This window comes from Aythya fuligula, chromosome 4, assembly GCF_009819795.1.
Source record: "Aythya fuligula isolate bAytFul2 chromosome 4, bAytFul2.pri, whole genome shotgun sequence".
NCBI classification, from domain to species: domain Eukaryota; kingdom Metazoa; phylum Chordata; class Aves; order Anseriformes; family Anatidae; genus Aythya; species Aythya fuligula.
The window spans coordinates 45,682,935-45,696,811 of record NC_045562.1 but is presented as its reverse complement, the minus strand read 5'-3'; the positions used below and the strand labels follow the sequence as shown (position 1 = coordinate 45,696,811).

Below are 13,877 nucleotides of genomic sequence, written 5' to 3'. Positions count from 1 at the left end.
CTGTCCCATCTTGGGACTGACATCTTGAGCTGTGAATGCATTTTCCTCTTTAGTTCTTTAGCTTGTTTAAATGGGTTGAAGAGAAGCATGCCAGAAGCTGGTGGTACACCATTCCCACGGTGCTGTCACCAACCTGTGAAGAAGGAGAGGTGATGTCAGTTGCTTTGGCACTGCATGCTCAGGGTTCAGTCCATTGGAGGGAAGGAGTGATAGCCCTAGACCCACGCTATGCTAGTTCTTGTGGTAGGGATAGTGGAACCACGCTTAATAATCGGTGTCTATGACAGTCAAACTATGTCCAGCCTGCTCTGAATTATTTCAACATAACAGGAAATGATCTGAGATCTGGTGCTCTGTCCCCCTACCCTTTCACAAACCAAATTTGGTACTTCAGTGGGTTAGCGCCTAATCAGATCTCTTAAAACTTGTACCATCTAAATAATAGGGTCAAGTTCTGCCTGGGTCATAGCTTAGGGGCAATGTAAAGTCCTGATACAGCAACACAGATTTTGGTTTCTTTCACTTTCCATAGTATGTACAGTAGTTTATACTATTTCATTGGGTTTTTAGGACATTTAATCAAACCGTTGGAACTTACGAGGAGCTCCAAACCTACCTTGAAGGCTATGTGGCTAACCTGACTCGGGCTGATGAAAAGCGACATGCAAAGTAAGTCAGATCATTTGTTCTTCTTCATATCTTCTTCAGTATATAATCACAAAAGAAAAAAAAAAAAAAAAAAAGTGATAGATATGTCAGTAAAATCATGGATGGTAGCTGATGGAGTTGGGCCTTTGGAAACAATAGGAATCAGTACACTAAAACTGTGTAGGTATGGTTATTGAGTCCAAGGAGTTTTCTTTTCTGAAAATTAGAGTACATAGAGTCTCAGTATATTGATTTCCAACCGAGAACTAACTCTATCCAAAGAAAACTGAACACAGAAAAGAAGTGAAAGTGTTTTCAAATGATGGACTTATCTTTTGCTTTCTGATGGTAAGTTGACTGGTAAAACCACTAAACATCAACCTCAACCCCCAAAGGAGTTAATGAAACTGTATTACTGTACAAAAGATAAATTGCCAAAATTGCCAAAAGATAAAATTTCCAATAGAAATAGGCAGACATAGAAGAAGCAGTCTATTTTTAATGTTTCAGCTAAGCAGTAGTGTTGTTAAAGGGTTTGCTTCTAATGGTGGACCACACCTATTGTTTCTGTGCCTCTGATTTCAGCCTAAGCACTGCTGGAATAATAGCAGAGTATGTTTTTCTTCCGTGTAAAAATATAGATTCACTTCTGTTTCTGCTAATTCTGCTCGAACTGTTACACTAGAGAAATTTCTTCTCCAAATTAAGAAGAAATTTCACCTCACCTCTCTTTTTATAGGAGTATTAGGGTACTGTGATACACATTGCTGGCAAGGAAAGCATTAACCTATGTTAATTGTCTTAATGCAGAAGAAGATCCTTCTGTGGACAGTCGACCAAAGAGGTGACTTTGGAGATGATACAGCTGCAGGAGAAAGTAGCCCAGTTCTCTTCTTCCCCATTCCAGAATTTAGAAGTTGTCACAACTCTCGGTGTTGGTGGGTTCGGAAGGGTTGAGCTTGTAAGAGTTTGTTTTAAACATATTCAAGTAGTTCTCTGTCTTAAATAATTGATTTAGGTGCTGAAAGATGTGGAGGATTTTAACATTTATTCTGCATGATGTGACTCCTGGACAGAGATAATTCTATATAAGGCTTATTAAACGGTATTTTCAAGACTTAGATGTTCAAAAAACCAAATCCACTCTTGTGTGCTTTCACCTCTTGTTGTTAAAAGTATCTTCATCACTACATGTATATTCATCAGTTTGTGCTTGTGATGTTTACCGATGTGCCTACCCGTATTGTGTCTCCTGAATTGCAGGTCCTTTCCCCAGATTCTGCCTGAAGTGATCTCCAGGGTCACATAGCCTTTGTTATTGGAATTGCTTTGGTATGGCAACAGCTACAGGAAACAGTGCGATCTGATTCTGAGCTGTGTTCATTTTGAATTTTCCCACAATTTGTAATGGCTCTTTTGGGTCATATTCTATAATATGAACAGATATGTTTCTGGGATGTGAAGAGCCTCATTAGACTTAAGTCTTAAAATTCCACTTTGCTCTGGCTGGGTACCAAATATCTGAAAAAAAAGTGTGAACACTTCTTCTACAGGTTGCTGGACTGAGTAAACAAAAGGTGATGCTAAGGAACACATATAGTCTTTACAGTAGCTAGACAATCAGTTGTTTTATTCTGAATCACACTTCACCAAAGAAATTTCCACGTTGGTTGACTGCCAGTTTGGGAATTCTACAGCTTCACCTGGAAAATAAGCTAAAAATTAAATTCTTAGCTAGCCATAGAGCACTGATAGCTGCTACTTTGATTTCCTGGAAGCTCTGTTTTATCTTCCATTTTGGATAATATTTCATTGTAAACATTCTTCATACACTACCTCTGCTTTTTTATTATTATTTGTATTATGCTAGTATTTAGAGACCTCAAACTGAAATTAGGACCCATTGCAGTATAAACTAATCTTAAAATACAGTGCCTATCCAAACTGCTGCTGTTTTCTCTACACATAAAGGACAAAGATAGCATTATCTTCATTATAGTGAAGTTCCCAAGTATGGACTGGGACCCTAAAAAGCTCTCATGCTTTACTTAAAATCATACAGAATAGTTGTGCAGAAAATCTGGCATTTATCCCTCATTCTAGTCATCAGTTTCAGTCCCATGCTGTGTTGAAATGGACTGACACCAATATACCTATTGAGAACGAATGGACAAAACTTCTTTACCTCATATGTACTTACCGTTTTTATTCACAGGTTAAAGTGAAAAATGAGAACATCGCTTTTGCAATGAAGTGTATAAAGAAGAAACATGTAGTGGACACCAAACAGCAAGAGCATATCTATTCTGAAAAGAGAATTCTTGAACAGATATGTTCTCCATTCATTGTGAAGTAAGTTCACCGTAGAGTTTCCTTAAAACCTGACCCACTGAACAGCATTAGAATGAGGTTTCACATAAATGAGTTCTGGAGAAAAGACATTGTGGGTCTTGCAATTCATTTTGCTTGCCCTAAATAGCTGTTTTTGTGTCTCCACAGACTGTATCGTACATTCAAGGATAGTAAGTACGTATACATGCTACTGGAGGCTTGCCTTGGAGGCGAATTGTGGAGCTTACTGAGAGACAGGTAACAGAAACAGAAATGGAACCTTGTCCTTTGAAATCGCCAGTCAGCTCCATACATCTGCTGAGTAGGTTCTCTGTTTAGCTTGACTAAACAGAGTATATAGATCTAAACAGGTATAGATCTATTACGGAGGCTGTGAACGGGAAAGGGATCAGATTTTCAAAATTCATAGCCCTACAATACTTTCTTCCCCACTCCTTTCTAAAGTTAGAGAATTTGTTGAGCAATCATCACTTCTTTGTATACACGAGATGCTGAAAATAAATACTTCCTGCTGGTTTCACAGAAGAGCCATACCATTTCAGTCTCATTCTGTTAATTTCCCATTGGATTTGAAAAAAGAGACTATTGGGGTATTCAAACTTTCTTGGTGGCTGGTTTCTAAGGAGTAGGCATGAGCCGATGATAGTATGGTTTCTGTATTCATGGCTAGACTTGCAATATGTGACTGCTTTTAGCAGAGCAGCTCATCAGTGAACATACTGCAAAATAAGAACCGGATAGCATAAACATTGTGCCAGAGGCTGTCTTTGAGCTGCCTGGAGGACATAACCCCTGCAACTGTTTGTTCTTCAGGCTCAGCTTGTCTCTCGTGGCCCCATCTATGTAGGTAGAGGAAGAACGTGTCTCTAGTGGTTCTAATGCTGGTGTCTCTGAGTTTGCTGCTGCCCACCACCACAGTTCACCATCTCTCCAGGAAGCAGAGAACAAGTCCTATGAAAAACTGAGCAGCAGCTTCCTATACAAAAGGATAGGGATCTGTAGAACTTGAGAAAAGGAATGAGTGAAGTGTGTCCTAAGCTAAGACATTGCATTATCAGGTAACTAGCAGCAGAGCAGTCTTTCCCTGCTGACAACCATGGCATGGGCAGCTGCCATAAGAATATTGCACTGTCTGCTGCTGAAAAGTCAGCAATGAGCCCGAGGAAGAAAACACTGTAAGCAGCCCTCTCTGACTGAGAGAAGGGGAATCCTTCTTAGCAACTAATGGAATCCCTGCTCTGGCTAGAAGTGCTGTGGGATCTCTGTTAGCATTAGAGAAGCAAGATGCTTGCTTTCATGAACCTGTCTAAAAATGATTACTTGGAGTAATTCATTTGTACACATTCACAAATATAGAGACTGTAAACAAGTTAGGAGAGATCATCTCTTTTGGTTGCTTCTTTGTGTACGAAGAGGCTGGATCCAATCTGTCAGCATGGGAACAACCAAATTCAGCAAGAGGTACAGAAATAATTTGTTTGAAGATATTCTTCAGATATAATGGTACTGTTGTCCTAATACAATGTTTGATTTAGTTCACATTTGGAAGTACTGTCCTTCAGGGAGGTAGGACTGAGGATTTTGCTCCCTTTCTTTCACCAGAAAGTGTTCAAAGCAAATTTGTTTGCAAGTGGGATTGTTCTCTGTGATAGCACCTGGCATTTCAATTGGTTGAAAAATTCCTTGTTCTCATTTTTTTTTTTTTTTTTTTTTGTTTTACTGTGGTGTCATTTGGCTCTTTTATTATAAAGTGGCTGCATTTCACTGTCAGATGAGGTTATTGTGCACTTGCAGTGTATCTAAACCTTTGGGATTTTTTTGCAGTGAGAGATGAAGTATCACTCAAAATATTGTCAAAACAAGCAAAATGATCTACAAAATGTGATGATTCAAAGGCTGTCTCATGAAAAGATATTTGGTTTAGTTTCAACCACATGAGTGACATACAGAATGTCAATGCAAAAATGTTGTTCATGTTCTGGGTGTTACATGTTATCTGATTATTGAGTGAGGTATTTTTAGAAGTTAATACTGTCTGCAAAGTTAATGATTTTTTTTTTCTTCCAGAGGCAGCTTTGATGAACCCACTACCAAGTTCTGTGTTGGGTGTGTGACAGAGGCTTTGGACTATCTACATCACATAGGAATTGTCTACAGGGACCTGAAGCCAGAAAATTTAATTTTGGATGCTGAAGGATACATAAAATTGGTAAGACATACTGTTATCTTTTTGTGCCCGTATCCTGTTTCCTTGCAGGGGGATATAAATAGGCAGCATGTAATTATAGTACCAGGATCCTGGAGTTTAATATCCCTTACTTTTCAATAGAAAAGAGGGCAGGCTACTGGTTGTGTGGTGAGGAACAAAGACATTGCAAAGCTATTTCAAGCCACAAAATGGGGATCTGCAGCCTCCAAGAGCTCTTGCCACAGAGTAAACCCTAAAAGCACTGTCTCCCACCAGCCATTCTTAATGAAAAGGCAGGAACCATTTTTTCCCAGGACCAGAATGCCCTCCCTGTCCAGCCTCAAGCAATCATAGGTTCTACATTATCTCTGTAGAAAGGGAACACAGTGAACAACTCCTGCTGTACTTGTCTATGACAGTCAAATTGGAGAGAGATTATCCTTCAGAGAGCTTGAAACATCCACTCTTGAGGACAATGAACAACCCACCCTTTTCCATGGGCGGTAAATCTTGTATCCTCAAGGAGAACACGGGTTGTTCTGTCCAAAACAAGAAATCATCTGGGAAATTACTCATGAAAGTAAATGGGACTACTAATACTCAGTAATCCCATGGAATTACTTCTCTATCCTTCCCAAACACTGTAATCATTCAGCTATGAACAATTGGTTTTACTGGTGACTGTGAGATCTCTAGAGGAGGTGTGGAAGCAATTAGGACCTTAAACTTTCTCAGTGCAAAGCATGTCTATGTTATACAGCATATGTTCATTTTCATCAGGTTGATTTTGGATTTGCAAAGAAGATTGGGTCAGGGCAGAAAACCTGGACATTTTGTGGAACCCCTGAGTATGTTGCCCCAGAAGTCATTCTGAGTAAAGGCCATGACTTCAGTGTGGATTTTTGGTCCCTTGGGATTCTTGTGTACGAACTCCTTACTGGCAGGTAAGTGCCTACTACTCCCAAATTCTTACCTTATTTATCTGTTTTGAAGAACACTTTAAAGGTTATTTTTAAAATGAATTTTGTTATTTTCTCCATCAGTAAACAGGAACAACTTGCAAACTGATATGTTTTTTTTGTCTCTTCTATGTGTCTACTCATACATCATTTCAGAAATGTCACAGACAATCGAGGCAGGGGACCTATCCTCAGTTCTGGCTTATCCATACAAGGAAAGAGCCAGACAGGCTCTACACAGGTGTGGAGCACCTTTAACAGATGCTCATGCTTCCTATAAGGAAGACCTAACAGCAGGCCGTTCTCACCTTCATGGGGCAAAGGGGTGCAGAGGGTTGGGTGAACTGTGAGCAGGGCTCATTCTTTGTCCCCATGCACACTTGCATGACACTTCTTTGTGTCCAGTTGATGTTAATACAACATGGAAGTTTCTGAGTCAGGCTCGGGGCAGGGTTTGCTTTGACAGACACATGTCATGCAGTATCCCTGATTCCTACAGGCAGTTTGCCAACTTCACACCCTTCAAGTACCTTAAACAGGCTGAAATGCAGATTGTCAAGCTAGGAAGGTGTTTTTTTGTTTGTTTGTTTTGTTTTGTTTTGTGTTTTCATATTCTCAAATGTTTGCTTGGATAATAAATGACCAGATGTGTTCTTGCCAGCAATTTTATGTAACAGTGTGTTTTCTTTTTCTAGTCCACCGTTCTCTGGGGCCGATCAAATGGTGACATATAATTTGATTCTCAAAGGCATTGAAAAACTGGACTTTCCTAAAATAATAACAAGGCGGCCTGAGGATTTGATCCGCAGACTTTGCAGGTAGGAGGGGCAGTTTGTGACAGAGACTGGGTGTAGATACTTTGAGCTATTTAAGATCCAGACTAAAGTCATAAATTCCTTACAATTCCATTTAACATTGTTATGCCTAACATGGTCCATTCTGATTATGTTCAGTACACATGCATGCCTCAGAGCGTGTCACGCCTCTTAGTCTGCACAGCCTTAAATGCAGGGTGTGGGCTTCCTCTCTAAGTATGAATTTTTCTGTAGTTTTCTGAAAGACATTTTAGGGAAAATGTGTGTAGCTTAGGGCTAAGGAAGGAGCTTGAGAACTTAAGTTTTATTACCAAGTGCAGTGTTTTAAGAAATGCTTCGAAAATTACTTAGGCATATAGCTCCTCCACAAACCTTAGGTCCTGATTTAAGGGCTGGATTAAGCCCATTCTAAAGTGTGCAAAAAGGTTCTGTTTCAAAAGAAGCTGCCTAACTCAGAAGCATTAGCACATTGTCACAGTCACAGCCTGTGACTGGTGACGCTGCTAACTTTGAAGTCCCAGCTCCTGTGGGATTTCATTCACGGCTCTAGGAACACATAGCTGTGTTTGCGCAGTGGGATTAAAAGGATCTTTGAAGCTGCAAATTTTGCCCTGCCTCCTTTTACAACTCATGAACAGACCTGCTGGCCAAGAAAATGTAAGGTGTGCAACTAAAATTCAACCACTTAGCTTTCCTACTACTACTAACAGCAGTGTGAAACTGTCTTGGCTTCTAAATTGGAAGATTTCTCCATCTTTGGGAGAAAGGAGGAGAGAGAAACACCTCCTTATGTCTCCTCATCTGACTATATGTTGTATGCAAGCTTCCTCCCTGAGTAACTGTTCAGGGCAAGCAGTCAGGACCAATGCTCTTTTCCAAAAATAAGAACATTCTCAAAATTTTTATGCTTATTCTTTTCTGTTTTAAGGCAAAACCCTACAGAAAGATTAGGTAATCTGAGGAATGGAATTAATGACATCAAGAAGCACAGGTAAGTGAAAGAAACTGCCAGGAAGAAATTTTGTTTTTTAATTTGAGAATATTTTTGGTATTTTAGAACCCAGTCCACTAACTCCATAAGGCTTCAGACGCTTCCAGACAGATTGTGTAAGAGATACTCGTGTTGCTATCGATTACGTTTGCTACTTCAGCAAGCAACAATATCAACGTAAATCCTCAGCAGGATCAGCTAGAAACATCTTCTTGTTGACTGGTTTTTGTTACAGGTTGCTGACATAGAAGTTTAATTCCATTTGCAGAGAAATGAATGCCAGTAGTATTCAGGATTATCTGCCCTCTTAGATCTCCTGAGTCTCTGATCTAAAGCCAAACAGTTGCTGTTCAATAAGAGTAGTTAAGGGCTCTGGAGCAATATCAGATTTATGTCCTCTTTCTTTTAATCAAGAAAGACCTCAGTGGATTAGACATTTCCTGCTTTTTCTTTTCGTCTTAGTTATTTCTAAGCCCTGCAGTTTGTTCTGTGGAAAAGAAGTGCTTTGGCTCTTCTACTTGTCTCCCTTTTCTCATGTTGTTAAAAGAGAGCTGAATCCCAAGGCGACACATACATCTTTGCTTGGCAGTGCTTATGCATATGCATCCATGTGCACTAAACCATCTACTTTAGCCTGCCTGCCACTTCAACACTTCTGCAGAGAGAGGATGCCATGTACCTGGTGGTTCTGAAGCTCTCCCTGCTACTGCTTCCTTGTATGGCAAAGACAGAGCTGAAGCTTCCCACTTCTAACAAGTGTGTTGTCACATGGACTGTTGTCATGCAAAAATGTTCTATAGCCCTTGTTCACATGCATTTAAACTTTTAATAATATAATGCTTCTAACAGAAAATGGTCTGTTTCTCAGTCTTTCCCTGTCAGTCTCTCATTTCTTTTTAATCAGGTGGTTGAATGGTTTTAACTGGGATGGTCTGAAAGTGAGGAAATTAACATCACCTTTAAAAAGAGAGGTATTGGCTCTGGCTTTCAACATCTTCATGCTTTACTAATATAAAGGTGCTTGACTGCAAAGAAACAACTGATGAGAAGTGCAGAATTTCCCCCAAATGTATTTGCATTATTATAGCTCTCCATGTTTAATGAAAGCTGAAGGAAGGAGAGAGAGACCCAAGCGATACATAACTTAAATTCGGTTAGATAATGGAAATGTAGTTCTGCCTGTGTACTTTGCAGTAGTTTTTCACCATTATTATAATAAATGGTGATGATGAACCAAAAAAATGTATTTTCTTAGATGGGCATTTTAAGATGCACTGCTCACTTTACTGTGCAGAGTACAAATTCCTATATTTTCATGGTATTATGGCATATCCATAAATAAACTTCACCTTTTAAGTGGACCATTTCTCTTTGCCATAAAATGAAAAAAAGATTGAGGGTAAAGAATCTGAAGCTGACTTTGAACACAATTTGAAATAAACAATTCCACGATCTGCTTTGAGTAGTTACCCCATGTTTGTAGATGAGGTGTTAAACAAATTTGAATCAAAACTGAACTTAGCATGGCCCAATTTTCTTACTAACTTTATAGGCCTCTGGATGAAATCCTGGATTTCATAATATTTGGGGAGTGTTTTTGTACATGGATGCTAATGCTATTGTTCTGTTGTACAAGTTAATTTCTAGAGTTGTAGCTTTTAAAGAAGGAAGAATTTAATCCAGTGAAAGAAATCATCCCTTGTCATGTTAGCCTTTCCTCCCTCCACTGGCAGCAATATAAATGATGCATAATCAATAGAAAGTATTTTCAAAAGGTACCTTCTGAAATAACTATGTCTTTGTGTTTTTCACGTCATAGTTGTCTGGACCAACTGACTACAGCTACTTTGATAGCTATCCACCTGAAGAGGGAACCCCTCCAGATGAACTTTCAGGCTGGGACAAGGATTTCTGATACTTCCTTCTTCTGGGACATTTATAGAGACTCATAGGCATCAGTTCTAAACCAGTTCTCATGTTTCTTGCTTAAAATCAAAGCACGCAAAGTTTTTGACAAGCATGATGTTCCCTGAAGAATAGAAGACAGTGCAGCGACCAGAATCTGTTTGGGTAACACACCAAATTCTCTGTGTGCCTCTTGATAACAAGGGCATGCAGATGCGACCTGAATACTTTTTGATACATGGTGTCTCTGTGAGCATTTTCAGGCACTGTGGGTGGGATGTATGGTTTTGCTATTGGAAGTTTCACTAGCTACTATTTTGATATTAAAAAGGTTCCTACATGTCTTAATTTTTTTAAAAAGGGTTAGGATTAGAGGCCCATGTGGCATTTGTCAATAGATGACACTATAGGCATTTATTTTTCATTCTATTATAAGTTTATTGTTTCACTTTTTCCAGTAATGGACAGAACCGCTTTCATCCAGAAGCATGTAGAAATGACGACTTCTGCAACGTTGATTTGATGCTGCAGTTGGAAACTGCTTACCAGTTTAGTTTTGCACTGGGTTGAGTATGTGAGACAGGCTGTAACACATCAAAGGAAAATCCAGTAAGAAATGAGTTGTTTGCATAATAGAAGTTTCCTGGAGAAGCAGACTGTAGTATGTGTTTTTCTCTAACTGCTTCAAAGAGCTATGTCAATTTCTTAAAATGCTGTGCTTTTATGTAGTGTGAAGGTGAAATAGATGGACAAAAATCATTTACCTTGCAAGAAAAAATACGTAAGTACAGAATCCTGTGTTCTCCTTCAAACGTTCTTTCATTGATATTTTAGTTTTCATTGGTATTTTGCAGAAGCACTAGATATGTTTACATCAGTGCTAAAACTCCCACCCATTTTCAATGTTCTGCTTGTTCTCACTAGATGTGAAATACCGTTTCAAATCATATTTCATTAACATATACCTATTCTTAGTTCTACATGTACAGTGGGAAAATAAGACAGGTGTTTTTTTTTTTCTTTTGTTCATGAATCGGTTTAACTATTGTGTTCTATTTTGACCATCTTCCTTTCTCCCTCCTGGCTGTGAATGACGTTTAGAAAGACAAGAAATGACAAGCTTTTCTCAAAAAACAGTATAGAAATATGATTGTTTTTTGTTGCTCAAATGTTCAAGCTCTATTTTCACCTTCTTTGGCACAAGGAAACAAATTGTGAACCAGAACCACCAAACAACTTGAGCAAGGAAGGCCAGCAAAAAGCAAACAAGGTGGTCAGGAAGCTGCGAGGAGAGTCTGAGGGGCATGGACTTGTTCAGCCTGGAGGAGGGAAAGCTTTGGGGCACCTTATATGACCAGGTAGAGCCTTGAGAATCTCAGTCTGAATCCATTGTTGGCCCTGCTGTGAGCAGGAAATTGGACTGGAGACCTCCCGAGGTCCTTTCCAGCCTGAACAATTCTGGGATTCCAAGAAATAATTTTAACTGTCAGCCAGTGGTGTAAGTAGAATAGAGCAAGATGTGCTTTCCCATATGACTTTATATATGCCTGATTTTTGTCACTTATCCTTTAGATCATGAGAACAGGGGAGTCAGTCTGAAACATTGATTGGATAATAAATGCAGTTGGATGTTGTGTGATCATGGTTTAAACAGAAAAACTCTGCTGCGCTCTGTTATGAGCCACAACTGCTGTAGGAACAGACGTGTTCCTGGGGTCATGCTGGGCTTCCGGGCTCAGTGCATCTGCAGCCCCTACTAGGATTTGTTTCATTTCCCGCTAAGGCAAAATCCAATCTAAATGGAGATAATGAAGATGCCTCAGCATCCTGTATTTCACATGCTGGATGGAAAATCTCCCAGGAAACTTGTTAAATGTGCTCAGGGCTTAGTTACTGATGACTGCTGTATGCTTAGGGGCTGGTCATGACCTATCCCAACTGGGCAACAGAGGGACTGCCCCAGGGACTGTCCACTTTCCCCATTTCTGGTAAGTGAAGGAAACTGAACCTCCACATCCTAAGGCCAGTGCCAAACTTCATTTTGCCTTTAATAGGAGTCTACAGGGACCTGGGGCTGGATTCCCTTAGTAATTGGTGAGGAGGGAATGTTCTTTTTGGGGGAACTTGTTCTTTACTGAACCTCTGCTGGATGAACTTCTGGTTGTGCTGTGGCAGAATGTTCATTTGGCTGGTTTGGGCAGAAGGCTAACAAAATGCTTCCATAAAAAAATTGTAACAAACAAGACAACGTAGTTATTGAACTTATTTATTACACTGTGTGGGCTAATTGATTTTTCCATGTTAACAAGTATTTTTTACTGCTGAGTGGTCATTGGTTTGACAGCAAATCACTTTACGTATTCTGTAGAAAATTCAGTCTAAGTAAAGTAGTATTTTCCACTGAATGTAAAGGAGGTTGGATGGGGCCCTTGGAGGAAGACAGCACCCACTTTTCTGATTCTGTTTCCCTGCCTGGTTGTAAGCTATCATGGGAGCTCGAAGCCAGCAAAGCCTGTGTGAAGTAGTGGTAAGCATACACAGCCAAGAGGGTGGAGCAGAGGCTTTAAGCTGGGACGTTAGATGCTTCAAACTCTTGCAGCTAACTCTGCTTAGTAACACCAAAGAGCAGATTCTCTTTTCAGGATTTAGAAAAGCATTAGACATTATGGATGTGTGTTTCTCTGTGTGTCCGTTTCTGTCTTTCTCTCATAAATATATTTATTAAAATACTGTTGAGCCAAGTTTTATAAAAAGCTTTCAAATGTATTTTTCCATTGTATTTATAGGTAATTTTCTTTTATATATATAAATATAACATATATATATATGTTTTTTAAGTGAATAAATAAAAGTAGGATGTTTAGTGCAGTTAGCAATTAAGCCTGTGCAACTGTAGGATATGTTTTCATTATACAGCAATCATATATTTTGTTTAATCTGCAGTGTGTGCAAATAAAAGAAGTCTACAGTGGAATGTGCAGGACTTTCCCTTTGTACAGTCTCATTCCATACAGCGGTCTGGATTCTTAGTCCTGAATTGTGCTTGGGGTCCACATGTTTCAGAAGAGACTGAGGCAGAATAGACTACCCTGGGCACGGAGTCACAGATGTTACTTCTTTCAGCACCCCCCCAGCTATGCATTCCCTGGTTGACACTGAGAAAACATAATGAATGTGTAAGACACTACAATAAATGAGGTCCCAGGTCCTTTTGTATTTATGTAGAGGTCCCACGTATATTTGGTTCATTTCATTTCTGCCATGTATGCAGATGTCTGAGCTGTAATTTTCCAGAAACAGAAGCTCATACAGTACAAACTAAACAGTACTTGAACTAACCCAAACTGTCTTTAACATCTGGAAGTACTTCAGGCTTCATCTCCAGCCCCAGGGGAGTTATGATGTTGTAAAACAAGAGCTCAGACTGGCAGTTCAGGCTCAAGTACCTCCATGGTGCTGGAGATGGTGGGAGATCTGAATGGACAGCTATGAGTATGATCACATTATCACTTACTGTTGCACTTCACAATTTTAAGGTCAGTTAAAAACAGGTTTTGATACTCAGGTTTTGGGCACACTGTGGATACGTCTGAGGTCACTTGTCTGAGGTCTTTCCTCGGTGCTCTCACTTCTGTTATAACTTTCTGACAAATTGCTTTTATTTCATGGCTCTGAGCAACCTGGGTGTCTCTGCTTTTTTTCCATTAAATTCTGCCACTAGAGGCAGGAGAGGTGATGATTCTTCCCAACGGAGGACAGAGTTGAAGACCAGTTGGCCTGCACTGCACAGATAGAAGCAGCTCTTCTCAGCTCCTGCATTAGAACAGAGACGTGGGTGAGCACCTCAGAGGGACACGGGCAGGAGCAGCAGCAGAGCGTAACCCAAGATTCCCAGGTATATGCTATTTCTATCCAGCTAGCGGGAGTGATTAATTTTCACCATGTCCTCACAGCTGCCCCATTGGGTCTCAGGAAGGGGGAGGCTAGCTACTCTGTTCCCTGAGATAACAGCCTGGTTC

General features: G+C 39.9%; 1 protein-coding gene across 5 annotated transcripts in view; it reads left to right on the top strand.

Annotated features, from left to right (window-relative positions):
• The window catches only part of PRKG2 (protein kinase cGMP-dependent 2), a 37,927-nt gene extending 25,337 nt beyond the window's left edge, over positions 1-12,590 (top strand). For 3 of the 5 annotated variants that reach the window (XM_032187169.1, XM_032187167.1, XM_032187168.1), the window contains exons 10-19: positions 571-669; positions 1,459-1,609; positions 2,864-3,000; positions 3,148-3,237; positions 5,068-5,209; positions 5,969-6,132; positions 6,843-6,965; positions 7,891-7,953; positions 8,858-8,924; positions 9,773-12,590. In XM_032187169.1, coding sequence (XP_032043060.1) covers positions 571-669; positions 1,459-1,609; positions 2,864-3,000; positions 3,148-3,237; positions 5,068-5,209; positions 5,969-6,132; positions 6,843-6,965; positions 7,891-7,953; positions 8,858-8,924; positions 9,773-9,868 — 1,132 coding nt within the window. In that variant the 3' untranslated portion in view covers positions 9,869-12,590. Of the gene's footprint in view, positions 1-570; positions 670-1,458; positions 1,610-1,661; positions 1,981-2,863; positions 3,001-3,147; positions 3,238-5,067; positions 5,210-5,968; positions 6,133-6,842; positions 6,966-7,890; positions 7,954-8,857; positions 8,925-9,772 lie in introns of those variants that run through there. The other 2 variants (XM_032187172.1, XM_032187170.1) reach the window with 2 other exon arrangements.
• The last annotated feature ends 1,287 nt before the right edge of the window (positions 12,591-13,877 follow it).